This window comes from Hoplias malabaricus, chromosome 1 (assembly GCF_029633855.1).
Source record: "Hoplias malabaricus isolate fHopMal1 chromosome 1, fHopMal1.hap1, whole genome shotgun sequence".
Classification (NCBI taxonomy): Eukaryota; Metazoa; Chordata; class Actinopteri; order Characiformes; family Erythrinidae; genus Hoplias; species Hoplias malabaricus.
In genome coordinates, this window is record NC_089800.1 from 51,838,808 (window position 1) to 51,862,182 (window position 23,375).

The 23,375-nt window shown below is 42.1% G+C and overlaps 2 protein-coding genes across 4 annotated transcripts; one reads left to right on the forward strand and one right to left on the reverse strand.

The window, feature by feature from the left end:
• Positions 1–21: 21 nt before the first annotated feature.
• Positions 22–16,549, reverse strand: LOC136708546 (thrombopoietin-like). Of its 2 annotated transcripts, none has more exons than XM_066683189.1 (5): positions 16,040–16,549; positions 5,208–5,332; positions 4,818–4,904; positions 2,261–2,425; positions 22–743 (listed from the first exon to the last, which is right to left on the reverse strand). In XM_066683189.1, the coding sequence occupies exons 1-5, from the start codon at positions 16,050–16,052 to the stop codon at positions 603–605; spliced, it is 531 nt and encodes a 176-aa protein (XP_066539286.1). In that variant the 5' UTR covers positions 16,053–16,549; the 3' UTR covers positions 22–602. The 2 variants fall into 2 exon arrangements, with proteins under 2 accessions (XP_066539286.1, XP_066539277.1); XM_066683180.1 differs by lacking the exon at positions 16,040–16,549 and adding an exon at positions 5,723–6,057.
• A 212-nt stretch (positions 16,550–16,761) lies between these two features.
• LOC136667291 (uncharacterized) lies at positions 16,762–21,392 on the forward strand. Of its 2 annotated transcripts, none has more exons than XM_066645009.1 (5): positions 16,762–16,947; positions 17,846–18,258; positions 18,484–18,525; positions 19,236–19,466; positions 20,394–21,392. In XM_066645009.1, exons 1-5 carry the CDS (start codon positions 16,922–16,924, stop codon positions 20,915–20,917), a joined length of 1,236 nt encoding a protein of 411 aa, XP_066501106.1. In that variant the 5' UTR covers positions 16,762–16,921; the 3' UTR covers positions 20,918–21,392. The 2 variants fall into 2 exon arrangements, with proteins under 2 accessions (XP_066501106.1, XP_066501107.1); XM_066645010.1 differs by having other exon boundaries at positions 17,849–18,258.
• The last annotated feature ends 1,983 nt before the right edge of the window (positions 21,393–23,375 follow it).

The following is a 23,375-nucleotide window of genomic DNA, read 5'->3' on the forward strand; positions in this document are numbered from 1 at the left end:
GTGTTGTGTTCACGTGTGTGTTTATGATCTACTATTATGTACAGTGTGGTTCTTTATAGAAAAAAATGTTTAAAAAATAATAAATAATCAGTTTCTTAAATATTGGTTTCTGCTTTTTGGTGGTGGTTAAAATGACTTATTGCACCTTTAAGAAGAGGCATGGTCTCAGCATTGATTGCACTCATCCTTCTAGCTTCCACAAAAGTACTCGCTAGTCCCTCTAGTCCTTGACATTTTTGAGCTACTACCACCAACGTTCAGGGGTAAATTCAAGTGCGGGCCTTTGCACTGGCAGCTAGCACTGCTATCCTTGGTGTAATCGTATACAAACCTCTAGGTTTCACTATGTCTTGAATGATGCAGCAACTACCCAACAAAGATATAATAACTGTACAAAAGGCTAACATGGGAAACCTTCCGATTTGCCTTTGTAATGGTGTGCATTGTGGTAACTCCAAAGTCTTGGCTGCTTCAGCACAAATAGTCCTCCACTTGGGGGCGTCCAAACAGCAGGGAAAGTCTGGAACGGTAACCTTAGCCAGAGAAGCAGTCATGAGAGTTCAAGGTTGTGAGTTTATCCGAAAGCCCAGGGGCCATCTTGGTCACGAGCAGGAGGTTTCTGAAAGGTCCAGCAGTAGGAACTCCACTGGCCCTCGCAGTAGCCGGCCGTACAGCTCCAGGGTTTTGGTCAAACTCTTGGTTTCTTGGCTTGTGCAACTTGCCTCTGTAGGCCAAGGAGCTCCCTGTGACATGCAAACAGCAGAGTAAGTTTAAGAGTCAGTGTAGTAGTGCCACAGGCTGCCATTTTAAATAGGAAGTCGTTCTTCATGACTTGCCTGGTGAAATAAGGGTAAAATAATAATAAAAAAATACACAGTAAATTCACCAGTGTTAAATCAACACTATTAGTGTTAACTTAACACTTAGAGTGTTACATTATTACACTAACAGTGTTCAATTATTATACTAACAGTACTAATAGCGTTGATTTAACACTGGTGAATTTACTGTGTAGTGAATTAGTCAAGGCAGGTACATTACGTGCACACAGATGCTCTGGAAAAGCTACATTCTAAAGCCCCGTCCACACATATACAGATATTTTTGTCTGTAATTTGGCCTCCTCTCCACATGAAAACTGTATTTAAGTGTTTACAGAAAAACGGAGCTTTAAACAAACATCATGAAAATTACACAGCATGCCTGTTTCTGGCTCAAATTCAAATAGCAAATAATTCCCAAGATAGTGAAGCACATAAATCATAAAACTACAATGTACACATTCAGATAGCACAAGATTTCAGATGTCCACATATGAATAAATATAAATCCCGCTGTACGTGAATGCACTGTTAAAATCTAGATTCAGTCATTTCATTACTTGCGTAGTGCACTACGTTTGGAGTGTGGAGTCATTTGGGATTAAACCTCTGTGTTCCTTTCATGCTCTCATTTTGATGTCTCTTCTTAAGAAATACTATGGCCCCCTACTGGACTGGCATTATAATGCAGTTATTTTTATATTTGTCTGAATGGGGATAATTTCAAAAACGAAGGGAGGAATATTTCTGATTTTAAAATATCTGGATCCATGTGGATGGGGGCGGCACGGTGGCGCAGCAGGTAGTGTCACACAGCTCCAGGGACCTGGAGGTTGTGGGTTCGATTCCCGCTCTGGGTGACTGTGAGGAGTTGGTGTGTTCTCCCTGTGTCTGTGTGGGTTTCCTCCGGGTGCTCCGGTTTCCTCCCACAGTCCAAAAACACACATTAGTAGGTGGATTGGCGACTCAAGTGTGTCTGTAGGTGTGAGTAAATATGTGTGTGTTGCCCTGTGAAGGACTGGCGCCCCCTCCAGGGTGTATTCCTGCCTTGCGCCCAATGATTCCAGGCTCTGGACCCACCATGACCCCGAATTGGATAAGCAGTTACAGATAAGGTCAAATCGCCCAGTGCTAACTTTGGTTTGTAGAATATAAAGCATTCCCAGATACTCAAGAGTTTTGTGATGGGATGGTGTTTGTGATCCATGCCTCAGTACCTGATCTCACTAATGTTCTCATGACTAAATGATACAAAATCCTCACAGCAATGTTCCAGGTCAGTGGAAGCTGTTACTCCCAACCGTAACCCACTCTCTTATTTTCAGAAGGAATGCTGGAACTGAAACCATCATCAGTACTGTTGTTTATGGTCGTGCATTATCATATACAGGTATGCAGGATGATATTACGCTCATTAAGCTCTGCCCACAGGCACACACCTGAATCTCCAGGTTCCTGAGGATTTTCAGGTGGTTCTGGATGTTGTGTTTGAGCCGCTGCAGTATGGAGCTCTGGCAGGCTAGACCCGGTTGACCTTTGGCCGAATCAACGGCCTGCTGCAGGTTCCCCAGAGAGGTACAAACTGACGCCCGCTTCTGCTGCAGCTAAGAGACAGATACAGAGAGACTTTTATTATGACATAATGGACAAGATCTGCACCTGCAAGTTTTATTGGAAAAACTTTTTTGTTATTAAATATTTAATGTATACGGAAGCACTAATGTTCATGTTTTCAATATTGTTTCACCGTGTTTTACTTGATTTAATCGTGTTTAGAAATTCATTTTATTTATTTTGTCCTTTTTTGACTTAAAAAAAGGAAGATTGCCGGTTCGATCCCCAGAGCCGGCGGGTCATGACTGAAGCGCCCTTGAGCAAGGCACTTAACCCCCAACTGCTCCATGTGGCTAGGGCCACCCACCGCTCCAGGCATGTGTGGTCAGTGCCCCCTGGTGTTTCACTGCACGGATTGGGTTAAATACAGAGAACAAATTGCTGTGTGTGTGAGCACTGTGGCTAATAAAGTGATTCTGATTCTGATGTTAATGTTGCATTAAATCTAGCAAATCGCTAGCAGACCTTGCTAGCATGCTTTCATTAATTCAGCTGCACCAGTGACTTCCTCTTTGCCTTGAGGGACCAAAGATACACACAAGGCTGACCTAAATTTTCCCAAGCAGCAACCCATTGACCCTCTTCGGCTGAAGTGCCACATACATGAATTATTATTAATGTGAATTATTTGTTATTGTACCACGTACATTTACATGTGTTTTCTGCAGTTAACCCATCTGTGGCAGTGAACACAAACACACACACTAAGGCACTAGGGGCCATGAACCCACACCCAGAGCGGCGGGCAGCCATCACTGGCACCTGGAGAGCAGTTGTGGGATCAGTGCCTTGCTCAAGGGCCCCTCAGTCGTGGAGCAAACACAAAAACTCAGAATTTGTCAAATATAACTCTGAGGAGTAAGCCTTGTTAATTTAACCTTGTTATTGTTGTGTATTGTTTTATTTATAAATTATGTTATAATTTTGTGACAAATCAAGATGAGATTTTCTTTACTATATGCAAATCAGGTATGAATAATTACTCAAACCAATCACAGAGCTGCATTCTCTGAGGTCCCCACAGTGCTAAATGTGACACAATGTGGTTCTTAATGAAATGTCTGCCACCTGCTTTGGTCACAACCCCACTCCCCCTGTGTAAACAGCCCTGTTCAGCGCCTGTTCCTTTAAATGATAATGAGCCGCTCGCTGTTCACCCCGACCCCGAGCGCACAGCAGTGAGGAGCGAGGAGCAGAAGCTGTGGTTTTTAGCTGTTTTCTCTTGGTTCTCTTTCCTCTCTATTCTCATTTTCTCTGTTTTTAGTCTGTGCTCTTACTTTTCCATGCTCGTTGTGTCTGTTTTGCTCCTTGTAACCTTGTCTTTGAGCTCTCACATAAACGTAGGTCCAGGGGGTCTTCTGTGATTGGAGAGACTCAGGGGAGAAGAAGAGACAACCCTGCAATGGCTGCTATCTACGTAAGATGCAACACAAAATCAGAATGACTCATTTATCCCATGTTTAAAGCCTTAGGCAGAGCACAGTAAACAAACTAGGTGGTCTTGTTTCACAGGGTGTGGGTTGGTGTATTCCAGATCTTTACAGCCCTCAAGCGACATTAGCAGTGTTCCTGAACAAGCCTGCAAGGGACAGACCAACTTGTCGCCTTCTAACCTGAAGGTAGGTTGTGTGGGATTTCAGTAAACTCATCCTAGCCTCATTTCATTGTTCCGAATCCTTGTTCTCCACACCATTCATACTTGCGTCCTTCTTTATGTCAGAGAAGAAGAGTTCCAATAACAAATGAAAATGATCCAAATTCATCATCACACTGTGTGGTGAGAAACCACTGGTCAGAAGAGACTCCAAGAACTGCACCCGCCTCTGGTGTCCAGTTCCAAATGAAACCTTTACCCTTGCAGTGAATAGTCCGTCACCTTCCAGCTGAGCAGTTTTCACCACAATAGTGCATTCCGGAACTTACTGAGATTCACAAACATCAGTGATGTTGAGCTTTGTTTATATTTCAACAAAACAGGTTCTCTCTTCTGTCTCAGATTCCTTCCGTATTGCACTAGGGTTACAAAGGCCTACCCTAATGGCCTGGAGCATGAAGTAAGGGCCAGCATTGTAGCAGATGGTAAAGAGCTGGATCCAGACACAGCCGTCGTGTCTAGGCACGATGCGTAATTTCTCATTCTCAGATTCAACAAGGTCGAGACAACCTCAATGTTCCTCTCTGTGTGAAGCAGGTGCTGAGAAGTTGTTGCACATTTAAGACTCTGGACTCTGTGTCTAATGACAGCTGATCATAGACAGTCTTGTGACTGTAAGTTATGACGTAGAAGGCAGTTTGCTACACTGTGACTTTCTGTCTTTCTTTCTTTCGTGCTTTTTTTTTTGCATTGAATTTGCCATTAAAGTGAGGGATGGCATTACTCACGGATTTCTGGTCCCAGGTAACCTTACGTATCTTGACACAAGGCAGACGGATGGGTACGAGGAGCTGGTCTGAACCACCACAGTTCTTCTGGGTTACAGAGAATGGACAGGTCAGGTTTGTCAGTATACACAAGCTGCAAGTTACAGAAATCAGAAAATTCTAGTGTGTCCAGACATGGCCAAGTTGAACATTAAGTGCAGTGATGTTAGAGAACAGCGGCACGAACATGGCGCTGCAGGTAGTGCCTCTGTCACAGCTCCAGGGACCTGGAGGTTGTGAGAAATGTCTGTTTAAATATATTACCACGCATTTTGGTGTGTAACGTGTCTCCAAATGTCTTTTAAAAAAAGACATATCACCATTTCATAGTGAAAGCGAGTTTGCACTTACCATGGCTGTCTCCAGTGCAGTTATGATGTTTAGACTACTCCTAGCCTCAGGACTACACACGAAATCCAGCACACGAGTGTGTGAACGCTGCACCTCAGAGAACACCACACACAGCAGCAGGAGTCCTGAGTATGCACAACACCACAGACAGCACATTAAGGTCAACAAAACGTTCAGGAGTTCCAGCAAAACAACTTTGATCCAGGGGTCATTTCAGGTAAGTGGCCGCTAGTTTGATCAGGATGGATGTGTCCGGTTATAGCACAGTGGATAAGCTCAGGAATAATAAGTTCAGGAAAGACCACCATGCAAACGTAAGAAGAGTCCTTGGACAATACTCCTAATGCTACGAAACTAATTGAATTTAAAGTCACTCTGGGAAGAATATAGATAAAACACAAAAAACATGTCTTAACACACATGCCATTTCTACCACCACCTCACAGCCATTTTATTCCTAGGAACTTTCTCAGACTCTACTTTGTTCAGAAAACTGAAAGTGTCCAGATACATACCTTCCAACTGCAGGCTCTGTATCATCCTCCAAATCATTTTCTGTTATGTCTTCCATCTAACAGACAACGCTGAAACCAGACCCTGAAAGCCACTTGACTGCTCTTTATTCATTTTTATATATATATATATTTATTATTAGTTTTTTTGGGCTGCTGCCTATGCTAATCCTTGTTCACTAGGATCTCTGTCCTTACCTCCCTGCACCTCACATTTGGGTAATCCTCTCTCACAGGTGTGACTTTTAAGCTCTGGCTGAGAGCCATCCCCATCCACCATTACACATTCAGAATAATCATCAAAGGAAAAGCAAGGTACTGCCTACTCAGCGTGGTGCCAAGTTTGCTCACTCTCCACCTTGTTCTTCTCCCTCCTTCTTCCAGTGCTCTCTCCAGGTCTTACTGCTCCTTAAATATAGCCATTTGTCACTGAAGCTAGACCCCGCCCCCCACCACACACACACACACACACTTTTCTCTCTCTTTTTCAGACTGATACCTGCCTGTCCCTCTGTTTTCATCGAACAAACTTGGAATGTCCTTTTAATGTCTTTGTTCCTTCTTCATATTAATGGATGTTATAACCATGTAGTTGCTTGTTAACTACATGTGTAGCTACAGGCTGTTTATTGGCTTTTACAGGTGTACTCCTCACTCACACACATACAGACTTTTCACTCACATACACACCCATTCACTCACACCAGGGGTGCATGGACCCTACTCGTCTCAGCTTGGCTCTTTTACTTTTTTCCACTGGCCAAATCTGGTCCCTGGAAACAGGTAAGCTTTCAGTCCCAGCTCGCTCCGGGTTCCAGCCGAGCCGAGTAGGTACTAAATAGTGAGGTGTAAACCCTGCAGAGCTCTGAGGTCCAGAAAGACGGAATGCAGAGATCATTCAAATCCAGCTAAAACTCTCTCGTAAAATCTCTTAAGTTACTGCAGCTTTCACATTTATTTTTATCGGACTCACAACAGCAGCTCGTAAAATTTCCAACAAAAGCCGAATGTGCAACAAGTAAAACTGATCTGTGAGAACTGGGGCGCAGAGCCGTGTTTAGTCCAAAAAACAACAACAAAAACACGTATATACACGATGAGTAAACAGTGCCTCTACCACTGACTTTACCACCATCTTTGTTGTGGTTTTCAAAGCTCACGATTCCCGTTAGAGATGGGAGTCGAGTCATGTAGAGCCAGACCCAAAGCACCATAAGTTCACCTAACCTCCATGTTTTTGGACTGTGGGAAGAAGCAGGAAACGCCTGAGGAAACCCACGCAGACACAAGGAGAACACTCCACCCATAGGGGACCTGAAGCTGAGATGTCAGCACTGAGAGGCTAACATGCTAATCACCAAGCCAGTGTGGGGTATGTGATGGAAAATGTTCCTTCTGTTAAGAGACATCTGAAAGATGGAGTTAAAATGTCACTGAAACTCGACTTGTATTATATCTGCGATAAACATATTTTGTGAACCTTCACAACACCCATTTTTCTCTTATCACAAATGTTTGGTTTAGGCTACTTTTGAGAACAGAGTGTCCTCTGAGTGAGCACAACAGGAGAAGGTGGGGGGCGAGCTAGAACTGTATAAAAGATCATTGTGAAGTTTTATTAGTATTCCTTGAGCTTGTCTGCTGGGCGATCCTCTGCCGACGGAGCAATAAACCTTTTCTACTCTTTACAAATACAGCTCCTCACTCTATTAGAACAGGGTACTGCTCAATGACATGTAATAACAACTGAAGATGGTCCATTGGTGCATTTACATGTGCATGGCTCATGAGATTGGAATATAAGACATAAGACTAAAATCAACTCTTGCCGAATAAATAAAAAACCGAGTGAGAGTGCCCACACAGTTCACAGCGCAGTAGACGCAAACACGTTCAGCAATTATCTGTCTAGAAGGCGTGTGCATGGCTCGAGTTTGTAGCTCAAAGTCCAGCGGGAAACGAAACGTTTTACAACTAGAAGGAAATGTGGAGCTGTGCAGGCTGCGGCACGGTGAAGTCAATCTTTATATTCTGTTCCCTCTTCTATACACTGCCCAGATTAGCATTTCCTCCATTTTGAAAAGGTCTGTGCCACCCATCCTCAGTCCTATTGGTGGAGGCACGTCAGAGTGAGTTGCAAAACTTGAAATGCTTTGAAATTTTATGACGCTTGACGGAGCGTCATCGACTGCACTCAGGCTGAGATTGTAGGGTTATTGCTGAAAGATGATCATGAACCCTCATAAAGGAGCAGGAAACCTTAAACGAACCTATATATACAGGTTTTAAAAGCATGTATGTTTATCATATGTGTATGTTGAACTATGGATGATCAGAGATGTGGAATCCATGTGCGAGTGAGTGAGATAGATGTTCAAACATGAAGAAAAATATCTAGGCTTCTATCAAAACAAGGAATGTATGCTAGCAGAGATTCAAGTGTGTTATACCACCTAGAAACACAAGATACAAAGCAAGTTAGTCCTTGCAAATGTGCAGTTACTCTGTCCAAAAAGCAAAGGTACGATACAGGTACATTATTGCCACTAAAGGTACAAAAATAGTTTTAAAGTCCAGTTTTCTCTTCTCCAGAAGGAGAGGTGAGTATTTGTAAACTTTCATTGTGGAACTATGTAAAATAAAATAATAAAAGTATTCGCTCGTCTGTCTTCGCACGCATATGAACTTGAGTGACATCCCATTCTCAACATGTAGGGTGTAGTCGGTCCACCCCTTGCAGCTGTAACAGCTTCCACTCTTCTGGGAAAGTTCTCCACATGTATGTAAATACGTAACCATTCTTTCAGAGGTGCATTAATGAGGTCAGACACTGATGTTGGACGAGAACTGGCTCACAGAAGCCTTGTAGATTGCTTGTGAACACCTGAATTTGAGGATTTAGATGTTTGAGTGAATATTTTTGGCAAAAAAGTTTACGTAATTGAGGATACCACCACAGAGACTTTCTGAGACAGTGGAGTGTATGTCCTTGAATAACCTTTCTTCTGACACTGCTTCTACTCACAAGTTTGCAACACTGCAACACTGCTTTGAGGATCTGGCTCTGATTCATCCCAAAGGTTTTCTATTGGGTTGAGGGCTCTGTGCAGGCCGGTTATATTCGTCTGCACCAAACACACTCATCCATGTCTTTATGGACCTTGCTTTGTGCACTGGTGCACAGTCCTGTTGGAACAGGAAGGGAACATGAAATTGTCCAAAATCTCTGGGTACACTGTAACATTAAGGGTTCATTTCACTGGAACTGAGGGTCTGAGCCCAAATTCTGAAAACCTTTTAAACCTGGCACAATGCAGTGAGACAAGTACCATTCTCCTGGCAACCTCCAAACCCACTGTAAAAGCATGATTCGTCATTACAGCGAACACATCTCCTCTGCTCTAGAGTCCAGTGGCACCGTGCTTTACACAACTGCATCCAACTTGGTGCTGTAAGGCTTGGATTCAGCTGAAGCTCCCTACACACTGTTTTTGAGCGAATCTCAAAGCCACATCACTCTGAAGAAAGTTGCCAACCTCCACACAGAATGTGCCTCGGCAGCTGCTGACCCTGCTCTGTCATTTTACATGGCCTTCCACTTTGTGGCTGAGTTGCTGTCGTTCCCAGTCAGTTCGACTTTGTTATAAAATCACTCACAGTTGACTGTGGAATATTTAGTAGTGAGGAAATTTCATGATGGGTTGCACATGTGACATCCTGTCAAGGTGCCATGCTGGAATCCACTGAGCTCCTGAGAGCAACCAAACATTACACAAATGTTTGTAGAAGCAATCTTCTTGCCTGTGTGGTAGGTTGTATACAACCGTGGCCGTGGATGTGATTAGAATTTGATGATTTAGATGTTTGAGTGAATATTTTTGGCAACAAAGTTTACATAATTGAGGATATCACCACAGCGACTTTCTGAGACAGTGGAATGTATGTCCTTGTATAACCTTTCTACTGACACTGTTTCTACTCACAAGTTTGCAAGCTTTAGACTAGATACCGAAACACTGCTCTGAGGATTTGGTCAGTTCTTATTCCTTTCCCATTACTAATTAGTTCTGGATCACAAACATCACTCCAGCTCAACCCTGTGGACCTCTGGCTCTCCAGAGAATTTAGTTTCACTGCTCCACAGCCCAATGCTAGAGGGGCTTTGTAGCCCTTAAGCCGGTACGTAAAATAGCAAGTATTGACCAATAAAATTACAAGTACCAGAGCAGTCACACAATAGCATTGGCCAAGACTCCTAATATTGTATCCACCTACATCTGTAGCATTGCTTTAAATCAGAGCATCAGCCAAATACTTTCACTGCTGCTTTGGTGTTATTCCCCTCCCCTTTATGTAATCTGTTCTGACATTCCTTATGTAAATATTGCCATGGTTTTGAACATTACAGTGCCCCACCTCTTCACAGTGAAAGTAGTGAGGTCTAAAAACTCAACGTGCATGAATGTTTTAAACACTTGGACCATGTTCAACTTCCGTGCGTCACGATTTCCTGAGAATGAGTGTGTGTGTGTGTGTGTGTGTGTGTGTGTGTGTGTGTGTGTGTGTGTGTGGGAGTGTGAGTAAATGTGTGAGTGGGTGTGTTAAGTCTACAAGTGCATTTTAGTGTTTTGTTGAACATGTAATGATAATTCAGAATATTCTCCCAGTCTTATGGCAACTGTTCTGTCATTTTATAAATGAATAAAGTCATTTTATTCTGGAAAAAAAAGTATTTTTATTCTAAAAATGAAAAGTAGTGTGAAAACGGTGAGTGTGATGGAAAATACAAACTAACACTGAATAAATGTATTATTAATGCAATACTGTGGTGATTATGATGGTATAGAATGTGCTGTGCTTGAAGTATGACCCTTGTCAGCCTATCGTGGAGGGAAAAGTGCTTTGCAGTAAATTTCTTTAGTTAGATTTAAGGAAGTCTAACCGAAATGTAAATGTGCATCCTGTTAGGAACAGGGCAACTGGTCCTGACTCTCTGCAGAACATAATGCTGACTGTGGAGAAGTGAGAGTGTAGATGGCTATAGAAAGCTGCATGGCCTAATAGTCTGTAACGTCTGGGACTTGTAAATCTGAGACATGATGTAATAATGACCGAATGACACATATGACCATTGGTGGACGTGACAAAGGTCCTATCTACAGGTGCTGGTCATAAAATTAGAATATCATGAAAAAGTTGATTTATTTCAGTAATTCCATTCAACAAGTGAACCTTGTGTATTATACTCATCCATTACACACAGACTGATATATCACAAGTGTTTATTTCTTTAGTTTGATGATTATAACTGACAACTAATGAAAACCCCAAATTCAGTATCTCAGAAAATTAGAATACTGTGAAAAGGTTCAATATTGAAGACACCTGGTGCCACACTCTAATCAGGGAATTAACTCAAAACACCTGCAAAGGCCTTTGAATGGTCTCTCAGTCTAGTTCTGTAGGCTACACAATGATGGGGAAGACTGCTGATTTGACAGTTGTCCAAAAGGTCATTACTAAAGAGGCTGACTGTTCACAGAGCTGTGTCCAAGAGGCGAAGGGAAGGAAATCATCAAATTAAAAGAAATAAACTAATTGAAATATATCAGTCTGTGTGTAATGGATGAGTATAATACACAGGTTTCACTTTTCCAATGGAATTACTGAAATAAATCAACTTTTTCATGATATTCTAATTTTATGAACAACACCTGTATACTACAACAAATGTTTGAATAAACCAGAGATTGGAGTCAATACTTGACTCTGTGTCTTTATTCCTTTGGTTTCTCCTCGGCCTGAGAATCATTTGGGAACTTTCCTTCCTGGAGGCACTTAGGCAATTGCCATAACAAAGAGTTTATTGGTTGCTGTATTCGTGATGATCTCCATCAGGAAAAAATGCTGCAGAAGACTGTAATGGATTTGTTCTGTTCTTGGGGATAATACTGTATTTAAAGATAGAGATTTAGATGTTCGTACATAGTGCATTAACACGTTAATTGAATTTCAATTATACGTTACCAAAAAGCTTTTTTAAATGTTTTTGTGCACCAAATCATTGATAGATAATTTATATTTATGAAGTGAGCTTCTGCCCACTGCTGCCACAATTTCACTCAAACTCTCACTTTTTTGACCTACAGCACAGCTACAGTAAAAGAGTCTTGTTTCTAATATTTTAGTGTTTACAGTTATTGTGTTGGTTAAGTTTAAAATTAGACTTTTAGGTTTTAGTGAACATAATTAATCACACAACAACCCCCCACCAAACCAAACTTCCAAAAGTTTGGGACACTGAAATGTAAATTTTAAATAAATGCAATAATGTGCTAATAATTTAAAATCTATTTAATAGAAAATAGTAAAAAGACAACATTTTAAATGTGAAACTAATATTTTTGAAAATTTTGCCCAATTTCAGTAAAATTCCAAACTCTCAAAAGTTAAAATGTATTTACTCATGATGTCTGGCAAAATATCTTAATTTTTAGATCCAGTTTACAAACACTTTATAAAATTCAGATGTTTCCTCACCATTTGCTGCTCTCTGTCTCTTTGCTCGTTCAAAACGGGTCGAATGTGTTCATGAAGCCATAGTGTGGCACCTGGAGTTACTTTAAACAACAGAGAGAGCTCCAAATGTTGAAAAGCATGAACCGAGATGAGGATGTTGCTCTATTCCTGCTCCATAGTGTAGCGGGGGTGGTGGGGGGTTGTTATGGAGGTGGACACAAATGCAAAGAAACACAATTTATTTAAAATCTGTAAAACTCAGTCCTGTTTGTCGTTTGAAGTAAAATAAACTGGATATGAGAGATTTAACTGAACTTAAATGTTATGAGTTTGCAGCATGGCGTCTGAAGTCACAGATATACGACCAGTGCAATAATTTTCAATCGAGATGGCGGATGGTCAACAATCACAACAAGGCAACAATCACATGGCTAAGAAACAAACCAGACACAAAACACCAGCAGAAGCAAGGCACAAATTATGACAAAATGTACATTATTATATACTGTGTGAGTATAATGTGTGAGTCATTAACACAGTAAAACTTGGTCTTTTCTATGCCAAACTCTTTTTACAAGGTTTTAACAAATAAATCAGACTGCTGTTGAAAGTAGTACAAATGACAAGTTCTAAGTTGTTGGAAATGTTGTGTTATTTAGCACATATTGCACATACAGTACATTCATTTCATTCATTATCTGTAACTGCTTATCCAATTCAGGGTTGCGGTGGGTCCAGAGCCTACCTGGAATCATTGGGCGCAAAGCGGGAATACACCCTGGAGGCGGCGCCAGTCCTTCACATACAGTACATTTCACTTGAAATTATTAGGTGTTTGAAATAGGAAGTCTATGTATTCTATAATAAGACGATTTAGAATCACTTTATTAGCCATTGTGTGACACACACACACAGGCTTTTGTTCTTCACATTTAACCCAATCCGTGCAGCGGAACACACATTTACACACACTAGTGAACACTAGGGGGCAGTGGGCACACATGCTCGGAACAATGGGCAGTCTTAGCCATGACGCCCGGGGAACAGTTGGGGCTTAGGGGCCTTGCTCAAGAGAACTTCAGTTATGACCCACCAGCTCTGGGGATCGAACCAGCAACCTTCTGGTTACACGCCCAGTTCCCTAACCATCAGGTCACGGCTGCCCCAGAAGATTTTCAAGGGCTATATAGAGGATTATTAAGTTGGTCAAACTCAAGTGTTTGCTGAATAAACCTTGGTGAGAACTTACAATACCTTTACAACATTATTTAGATCTCTCTTAAGTACTTTTTATAGCAGCTCTGTGGCAGGTTAGATGCTGATTAATTCAATTAAGGCTTGAAGGCTGGATGATCTATCGTCACTGTCCAATGAAAGACATGTAGCTCTGTTTTTGTCCGTTTTGAGTTTACGGCATTGTTTGGACACAGCAGCTAACCATGCTGACACAGGGAAAACAGTGACCCCACACCCCAGGACCCACAGGAGCTGTGTGATAACAACACTCCCTGTTGCACCACCATGCCCATAAGAATGGTTTAAAGGAATGTAAATATTCAATGTTTATCATTCATTCATTCATTCATTATCTGTAACCGCTTATCCAATCAGGGTCGCGGTGGGTCCAGAGCCTACCTGGAATCATTGGGCGCAAGGCAGGAATACACCCTGGAGGGGGCGCCAGTCCTTCACAGGGCAACACACACTCACACCTACAGACGCTTTTGAGTCGCCAATGCACCTCAATGTTTATCAATGTTTTATTAATATTATTGCTGTACATATACAGTGCAGAAATCTGGCTCCAACACTGAATCTGCGGAGTCTACTGTTTATTTTCCATGAAGTCATGATATTGTACGTAATTCACATCTGTAGTTATGAAGCTAGAGGAAGACGCACGAGAAACAAACCATCTACCTCTCCCTTTGGCTACTTAGTGCATTAAGTATTCACAGCTCTCTGGGTCGAACAGGGCCTCGGAGAGAGCTGAAACTGTCCTGAATGTTCTGATACAAAACAGATGGATATCAAATGCATTGCCAAACAAATCTAAGGAGATCTGTGCCAATCAAGGAAATGACCACAAATGCCAGAAGATTAAAGACGTTAAGCAGACATATGTTGTGTGTAAACACTGACATTATCCAGGAATGTAATTCTAGCCTCTCAAGCATCGACTGATCAAAAACACGAGCATCCAAGCAAGTTGGAACAAGGTTTAAAACACTTCTAACCTGAGTCGCCACTCCGCACTGCACATAGGGCACCAAAAAAAATCAGGCAATTATAGTAATAGTAATCATAATAAAGACATGTTTTAAATAAATATATGTAAAGCATGTTAATAGGTATAAGCATTGCCATAGGAACCGTGGGGGATGGGTTCTAATAACTGTGTAGTTACACATGAACAACATATGCAACAACCATGTAACTACTGATGAATTAGTACCTGTTACAGATGGGTTACAGCAATAAAGCTTATGTAATCACATATGTCTATCAACTTCAGTTTGGCATTTTGTAATTACACAAGTGGAGTTGTAACAGCATATTCTCTCTCATGTAATCACATGTGTGTAATCACAGCCGTAATCAGACTAGAGCAAGGTGTTTCAGCTTTCTATGACAGGTGTGTGTTAACTTACAGTACGACATTAAACTGGATTTGCCGTAGTTTCTAACATTTAGCTAATGTTGATGTTATTGTTGCGATTGATGAGTTTAGCGGATGTCCGTTATTTCACAGTGTAACATTTATGTAATTACACCGTTATTAGAGATACTTAATATAAAGTGAGATCTATAGGATCATTGTCTTGGTGTTTAAACAGATTTTGCTCCAGATTACACACTAATGACCATGGGATCATTCATGTTCAGGTCTTGTGTGTGTCCTGTGTGTTTTCAGAGCTGTTCCAAGGTTTAACTTTTTTACAGAAAATGGCAAAATTTGTTGAAAGTTCTAAAGAGTAAAAATTGATTTATAACTCTTTCTAATTCTCATTTCTTTGATTGTGATTATGAATTAAGGCACTGAGGAGGTGAAAAACGTTGTCATACCGGACAGTTCATTGATAAGCCTGTAATCAATGCTAATCCAGGTAAACATTGTCCTAATCTCTAATATCCCAGTCGATGTATGAAGTTTAAAAAGTGTATTTCGAGCCACACCTTCCAAGTACAGTCTGTGGCACTTTCTGCTTCTTGTTTCCAGAGTCAATACCAAACACATTCAGTGATGGCCTTTTTTTTTTTGTCCATTACTCATTATCATTTATAAACTTAATCTTGTACACACGTTTGAACTATGTCTGAAAAGGTAACATACAGGTTCTATACGGACAGCAATGAAATGTAACGACCCACAATTGTTTGCCTAATTTTTGGAGCCCCAGGAGTTTGATGACGAAGGTTTTGTTGATTTTGTAAGTGTGTAAATAAGTTAGCACACCCTTGATATTTCCCGTATGTTCTGTTCCACAAATAAACAGTCAGTGTGTATCGAAACGTGTTCTTTGTAGTGGATGCATGTTTAAAAAATCAACAAATTGCTTAATGTTTATGTGATAAACAAATCTGATTCAAATAATATGCTGCATCTTATTCCAAACCTGCTGTTAGTTGGATTAGTTTAGGTCTATTTTAACTTGACTGTGGAGTATCTGATTAGTCCTGGTTTTGTCTTTTTCAGGTCTGTGGTTCCAGAATGTATGAATGCCAGCACACCCAAACAAACAAACAAACAAACAAACAAACATATATAGAGAACACTGAGGTTATAAGTAAGATACGCACTGCTTACTGCCATAACCGTGTGCTCCGAGCATGGTTCCCATGGCGCTCGTGTCTGTAGCCCATTGATGACACTGCTCAGAAACTTCTGCTATTCCCACAATATTGCAATTCTTCAACGTTTTAAAAAGCCTGAGACTTGTAGACGGATCTCGTGTTGAAAGAGTATTTTGACGACATTCTTCATAGGCTATAGTTCCCAAGTTCAGCGCACACTATTCCAGCTTGTGGTCCAGATGTCCCAGCTTGAGTTCAGTGGTTTCTGCCGCTCCAAGCACATCTGCTTGCTCTTGGTTTGTGGTTTTTCGGGTTAATGTTTTACTCCATGCAACTCTCTCCAGAACCGGTGCCATTGATCGTACCGTGGTGAGGGGGTAGAGTCCATGCGGCCGGGGAAAAGGACAACACAGTGGTCAGGGTCAAAATTAAACACCTGGAGGTGCAGCAAATGCAGGCACAGCAGGTGGAGACTTACTTCCCTCGCTTTTTTCTTTTGTCATTTGCCTTTTTTTTCCTGCCTCTCCCGATGTCTGTCTGTGTGTCTCATTTATTTCTCTCTGTTAAACACACATACATAGTACTCCCTGCATCTGTTTCTCTCTCTCTCTCTCTCTCTCTCTCTCTCTCTCTCTCTCTCTCTCTCTCTCTGTCTCTCCCTCCCTCCCTGCCCTTCCATATAAAGAGGATTGCCGTCGTCATGACAACCACAAGCTTTGAGAGCCTCCTGCCTGAAAGCCTTCCCTATTGCTTTGTCTCCCCCTCTGTCCCTTTTTTTCTCTCTCTTCCTCTGTTTCTCTTTGTCCACATGCTCTGTCCGTCTGTCCGTAACATGGATCTCACAGAGGAGCGAAGGAGGAGGAGGAGAAGAAGGCAGGAGAAGGAAGGATGGAGAGCGAGAATGCCATCTCTGTGTGAGTTCTGTCTGCTTCTGTGAGATACCAGGCCAAAGAGCTGCTGGATGACCACTGTATTACACTGCGGTGCTTCTCAGGGGTGTGTGTGTGTGTGTGCGTTTAGAAATTTGTAGATTTTACAGAAATGTTTTGAGAATATGTTCTGAAACTGTCTTTTGTAGTTCCACAGTTACAAACTGTAGGCCATATGTTGCTCTGCATACGTTGTTACCCCCCTTTCACTGTTATGGTCAGGACCCCCACAGAGCAGGTGTGATGTGGTGGTGGATCATTCTCAGTGCTGCAGTGACACTGACGTGGTGGTGGTGTGTTAGTGTGTGTTGTGCTGGTGTAGAGTGGATCAGACACAGCAACAGCTGTCTGGACTGAGAACAGTCCACAGATCAATAACATCCAGCCGACAGCGTCCTGTGTCACTGATGAAGCACTAGAGGATGAGCGACACACAATGTGCAGCGACAGAGGAGCTACAGTCTCTGACTTTACATTTACAAGGTGGACCAACGAGGGACGAGTGTCTCACAGAGTGGACAGTGAGTGGACACAGGGTTTAAAAACTCAAGCAGCTGCTGCTGTGTCTGGAAAGGAGGGGGGAAAGTGGGCTAACAAAGTATGCAGAGCAACACACAGAAAAAAGGCTGTAATTGAAGTGGTCTTAAAATCAAGTTGTTCAGTGAAAACGAAAATTTCTCCAAGGTTTCTGGAAATAGAGCTTGAATATGTTACTTTGCAAAATCCAGAGACCACCTCTGACTAATGTAATGTTCAGAAAAAAACTATATGTTTAAAGCTATGTCCTCATGAGGTAATAAAACAAATTTGTGTGTGTGTGTGTGTGTGTGTGTGTGTGTGTGTGTGTGTGTGTGTGTGTGTGTGTGCGTGTGTGTGTGTGCAGAAGAGTGTGCATGAGAATGAGAGGAGGACGTCCACGCCCCAGTCCTGGACCGGAATCGTGGGTTGCAGAAGACGAGAAGGATGATGATGTTATCCCTTGCTCCCTGTGCCCCTTGTGTGGGCGTGACTATGACAGGCCCCTCCTCCTGCCCTGCTCACACACATTGTGTGGGCGTTGCCTCACCGATGGGGCGAGGTTAGACAAGCGTAGACCTGCGTTAAGGGGCGGGGCTTATGCTTCTCCACCAACCTGCATAGTCCTGTGCCCACGTTGTTGCCACGGTGTCGAACTTCCCTGCTTTGATTGGTCATCTGCGAGCAGTTGCTTGCCCACTGACCCTACGGTGAGCCCTGACAGAAGAGGGGAGGATGAGGGCGGCTGCGATACGCTTGGGACGAAACCGACAGGGAAAGGTAAATAGCATCACAACTGTGATCATGTGCAGCTACTTCAGGTCGTCTGGTTCATAAACATCCGTGTCTAAAATGGGGGAGTCTGAAGGACACTGAGGATAAGGGATGTCTACAAATGCTTGGACATATAACGTATAGTCTACTGACCACTAGTGTTTGTTAGCATCATTAGCTTGTCATTCTGCAACATCTGGATAAACAGCATGACCTTATTCTTTCTTCTAGATGTGGATCTGTCTGAGGAGGAGATGAAGCAGTCAATATCAGGTAAAAAAAGAGCATTCATTGTCCATACAGCTGCACAACTGTATGTCTACAGTTACAGACCGTAGCCTATAATAAAATACCGTAGCAAATCTGTTGATCTGCATACTTTGTTAGCCCCCTTTCACCCTGTTCTTCAGCACGCAGTACCACCATTGATCATCCTCAGTCCTGCAGTGACACTGACGTGACAGTGACACAGCAGCAGCTGCTGGAGTTTTTAAACCCCTCAGAGTCTGGACTGAGAACTAGGACTAGAGGACGACCGACACACACTGTGCAGCGACAGATGAGCTACTGTCTCTGACTTTACATCTACAAGGTGGACCAATGAGGGAGGAGTGTCTCACAGAGTGGACAGAGAGTGGACACAGGGTTTAAAAACTCCAGCAGCACTGCTGTGTCTGATCCACTCGCACCAGCACAACACACACTAACACACCACCACCACGTCAGTGTCACTGCAGCTCTGAGAATGATCCACCACCACATCACACCTGCTCTGTGGGGGTCCTGGGCGCTGAAGAACAGGGGGGAAGGGGGCTAACAAAGTATGCAGAGCAACAGATGGACTACAGTCTGTCATTGTAGAACAACAAAGTGCTCCTGTGTGGTCAGTGGAGAGTACACTGAGAGTACGCTGCAATAATGAGGTGGTTTTAATATTGTGGCTGGTTGCTGTATTTATTATAGAAACTGTCTGTTCTCCTCAGGTCTGATGTTTGCTCTGGAGCCCTCCACGGCCACCCCGCCCCTTTACCTCACAAACTCCACCCTCACTGCCACCTACAGGGGTAACTCCAATCCGTGGGGTAACTGTGGCGACCGGTGTCAGTGCTGTGACCCATGTGCCCCACTCCCTCAGGTGTGTGGCAATGTGGCCATCCACAGAGGCCAGTACTACTGGGAAGTGGACGTGTGCAACAGCACCCTCTACCGGATTGGTAAGAAAACATCTGGGCAGAAGTGGGATTATATACACTGTATGTCCAAATGTTTTTGGACACTCAGGGGCAGACACTCATTAGATTAGATTACCATGTACACAGCCAAGTGGCGGGTAAAAGAGTAGAACCCCACCCCACCCACCCTAACCCACCCCCACACACCCCCAACCCACCCCCACCAAACATATGGTCAGAAACTGACAACTGAAGAAATTGTTACACCACCCGAAGGTGGCGCCAAAGAGAGGTATTTAATAAAGTAGGTAGAAAGTGTGTAGTTTGCAGGGGTTTTGCTGCCACCTAGTGTTTAATTCAAACTGAAATCCAAACACTGAAGCATTGTCCAATTGCGCACTTAAAAAAGTGTGAAAGTTTTGAGTGCAGACCCACAATCCCACAATCCAATGGGAAACAGAAAGGGAGGAGTATCTCACGTCTGGAAAATTTTGACTTAGTCCCAACTAGTGCCCTACTCCCTACATAGTGCACTTCACAGATAATAAAACTAATATTACTTCACTCAGACAGTGCACTAACTGTTAGATAATGGGACTTGAAGCTTATATGGAATATAAATGATTTTATTATCCGACAAACAATGCAGTATTTTAGTGCAGAACCTGTTCTTTTATGACCTACACTGTGCACTACATGGTTTGGAGGAAGATATGTGTGTGTTGCAGTGTTGCATTGGTAGATTGTGTTGACATGTATTGTCATAGCAACAGTTCATCACATCCCGTTAGTAAGACACGTGTAGTATTTTAATATATGTTGTGTACAAGCCTGACAAACTCACACTATTAAGTTTAGTATATTCCGTATCATATTTGTTGTGTAGTGCACAATTGGGATGCAGCCTGAGCCACTGATACCATCATAAAACTTTCCTCAAGTTGACCCCGCCCCTTTCTGTCATCACAGGTGTAAGCTCATTGGCTGACAATAGGGCGTGGTGGCTGGAGAGGTGTGGCCCTGCGTTCCATGCCGTGTTTGACGGACGGCACGAGCTCCTCCCCTCCATCCCTCCGCAGCTGAAGACTGTTGGTGTGTTCCTAAATGTGGGCGGGGCTTCTCTCACCTTCCACAATCCATTAACTCAAGAGCTTCTCGCCGCAATCCCCTCCCACTTTTCTCTTCCTCTGTGCCCCGCCCTTCAGCTGGGTCACGGCAGACTTAAGCTCCGCCCTGGACTCCCACCTCCCACCCATGTCTTCAGGAGCCGGGGCTCAGCCTATCGGGGCCCAGAAGGGGCAGGAACGGGTCGCTGGAGGCGGGATGTTCCTTTCGGCTCAGTGAGGACCGTGATCCAGAAGTTTGAGAAGATGGCGACATCCGACTCGGACTCTGGCCTGACGTCCAGTTATGACTCCAGCTCCACACTGGCCTCCCTTCCCGACCCAAACACAGGCCCGGAGAGACCACACCCTTCTGGGCGAGAACTATAGACCACTGTAGCCCTTATTTTATGTGTATATCTGTATGTGCAGAAAAAGTATATGAATCCAGGAGATAAAATGGCTTAAAGCACAGTTCCAGTGCATGGGTAGGTCACACACTGTCCTCCAGTGAGGTCATCTTTGTGGTAACTCTGTTCTAAGCTGTTTTAAGTTCTAAGTTCTGTGGTAACTCTGTTCTAAGCTTAAGCTGTATCTTAAGATAAGTTTAGTAATTGTTTTCATAATTTACGTACATTTCTAAGTGAAAATAAGTCAAACTCAACTCTGTTGTAACAACTCAAATGTAAACGCGGCTGTGGTGTAGATGTTGTTGCACTTTTAATTAGCATTAGTTTGAATTCAAAAATATGTAATAAACAAATTATTAAATAAAGTCATAAAATTTGCAAAGTGCCATAATATTTTGGAGAATTTTAATTGGTCTATTTATCTGAGCATTATGGAACAGTAAAAACAAACTGGTTTGGGGCATTTTTGGTTGTTTTCTTAAACATTATTTAAGTAACAAAAAATCTAGAATGTCAACATTTTAAATGGAGGAACAAAGTAAAATAAAAACTGAATATTTTAAATGGATTTATTCTTTTTCGCTCAAGTCCAGGTGTAGGTTTTCAGTCCATAACACATTCAGTATTCTTGTAAACAAAAGAAAAAACTAATAAATGATTTCTAATGAAGCATTACTCTTACTTTTTGTCACACATTTCTAATTTGCAGTCACTAAATAAACAAAAAGGTGCACACACACATTAGTGACTTTACAGCACTGTTTTGTAGTTAAAATAACAAACTACATGTGTTTTACTTTTAAAAATATGATGTGATGATTATAACAACACTGTACCTCTAAAAATAACAATGTGTGCATTACATCACAAATCTGACGCAAAAATAACACAATGCATGTGTTTTAACACAATATTACAGTAAATATTAATAGATACATGTATTTTAACACATTTCCACATAAAGAGGAAAAGATCTGCATATTCCAACATTGTCTTCCAGTTGAAAACAATCAGTAATATTCAGTGTATAACACCAGTTTATAGCTGCTACTTTACAATATTAGTGTATTACAACATACAGCTAAAACAACTGGAGATGTTTATTGTATCACTGCTTCACAGGTAATACATAACAAGATGTGTATTTTATAGCATTATTTTGTGTTTAAAAAATAACAAAACATTAGTATTATAACAATAATTTACAGTTTAAAAGTTATATACATTAATTATAAAATTATTCTACAGACTTTTAAAAATAACAATATAACACAATAGAATATGATTTAGATGTTTTATAACAATATGTTACTGTTGAATTAAACATATTTTTTATTATAAAAATCATTTCCTGTTATTAATTTGCAGATTGTTTAAAAAATATTTTACAGTTAAAAAAACCAAGACATCAATTGGCATTTTAAAGCATCCTTAAATCCTTATAAATTTACTGCTACGCTTTCTTTTTGTTGCGTGAATTGCAGGTTACTTCTTCATTTAAATCGCTTACTGTAAAACACCATTTACTTTAACCCTTTCCATGTTTAAGGCAAATGCCTGTTTTGGGGGGAGGTGGGGACCTGGGGGGTGGGATCTAACTGCTTCTGAAGTGAAGGTCTTGAATTCTGAGCTTCTGAGATGAATAAAAGGCCTGTGGTTTTATGGGGGCTTCACCCCACACTGCCCTCTGTTGGGTAATTATAGCTGCAGCACTCATGCAATCAAAAGAACCCTTCAGTGGGAAAATGCTAATGTGACTAACAATGAGAAGTAGTAGAGAGCGATTAGCATGACCATCGTATACACAATACCCAAAGACTCAGTGGGTGGGTGGAGGGGAGTGTACTTCTGGAGCAGGATCCACTGACCAACTACATCTGACACAGACAATAACAGAAGCCTGCTTCTTAACAATGTATTAGCTATTAGCAGATAATTAATGATTAATAAAGCCCCAATAAATACCGATGACATCATTAGGGAATACGATTAGCGGTGTGCTATAAATGTCCCTCGTATGGCCAGGAGTTTGCCCACTTTCCTGCTGTTTCTAAATTGAGGGAACTGATTTTATATTGGACACTGGAACACTGCTGTGAGGATTTGATGGCAGCCACGAGAGCATTATGACACTTTTCTACTGCCTGGACTCCATCAGGTAAATTTTGAAGAGGTTTAAACGCTCCTTGGATCGGTGGCCGATGAAAGAATCCAGCAAGAGCTGGACACTGCAACAAGGAAGGAACAAACTCTACTGATCTGGGCACTGGGGCATGGTGAAGCTAAGCTCATGTGCAGCTGCTCATAAGTGTCTAAACTCTCTCTCACTATGTGTGTGTGTGTGTGGGGGGGGGGTGCTTCTTTGTCTTTGTGTTGTTTACATGTTTTGGGAGAGTCAGTCCATTCTTTCACCGGACCACCCAGGGGTTTGTGTCAGC

Coding starts and splice junctions, on each gene's coding strand:
- LOC136708546 (XM_066683180.1), bottom strand. CDS start 5,759: ATGATTTGGAGGATGATACAGAGCCTGCAGTTGGAAG. Junction 5,333..5,722: donor ACAGAGCCTGCAGTTGGAAG/GTATGTATCTGG, acceptor GTGCATACTCAG/GACTCCTGCTGCTGTGTGTG. Junction 744..2,260: donor TCAGGAACCTGGAGATTCAG/GTGTGTGCCTGT, acceptor TGCATGTCACAG/GGAGCTCCTTGGCCTACAGA.
- LOC136667291 (XM_066645009.1), top strand. CDS start 16,922: ATGGAGAGCGAGAATGCCATCTCTGT. Junction 18,259..18,483: donor GACGAAACCGACAGGGAAAG/GTAAATAGCATC, acceptor TCTTTCTTCTAG/ATGTGGATCTGTCTGAGGAG. Junction 19,467..20,393: donor CAGCACCCTCTACCGGATTG/GTAAGAAAACAT, acceptor CTGTCATCACAG/GTGTAAGCTCATTGGCTGAC.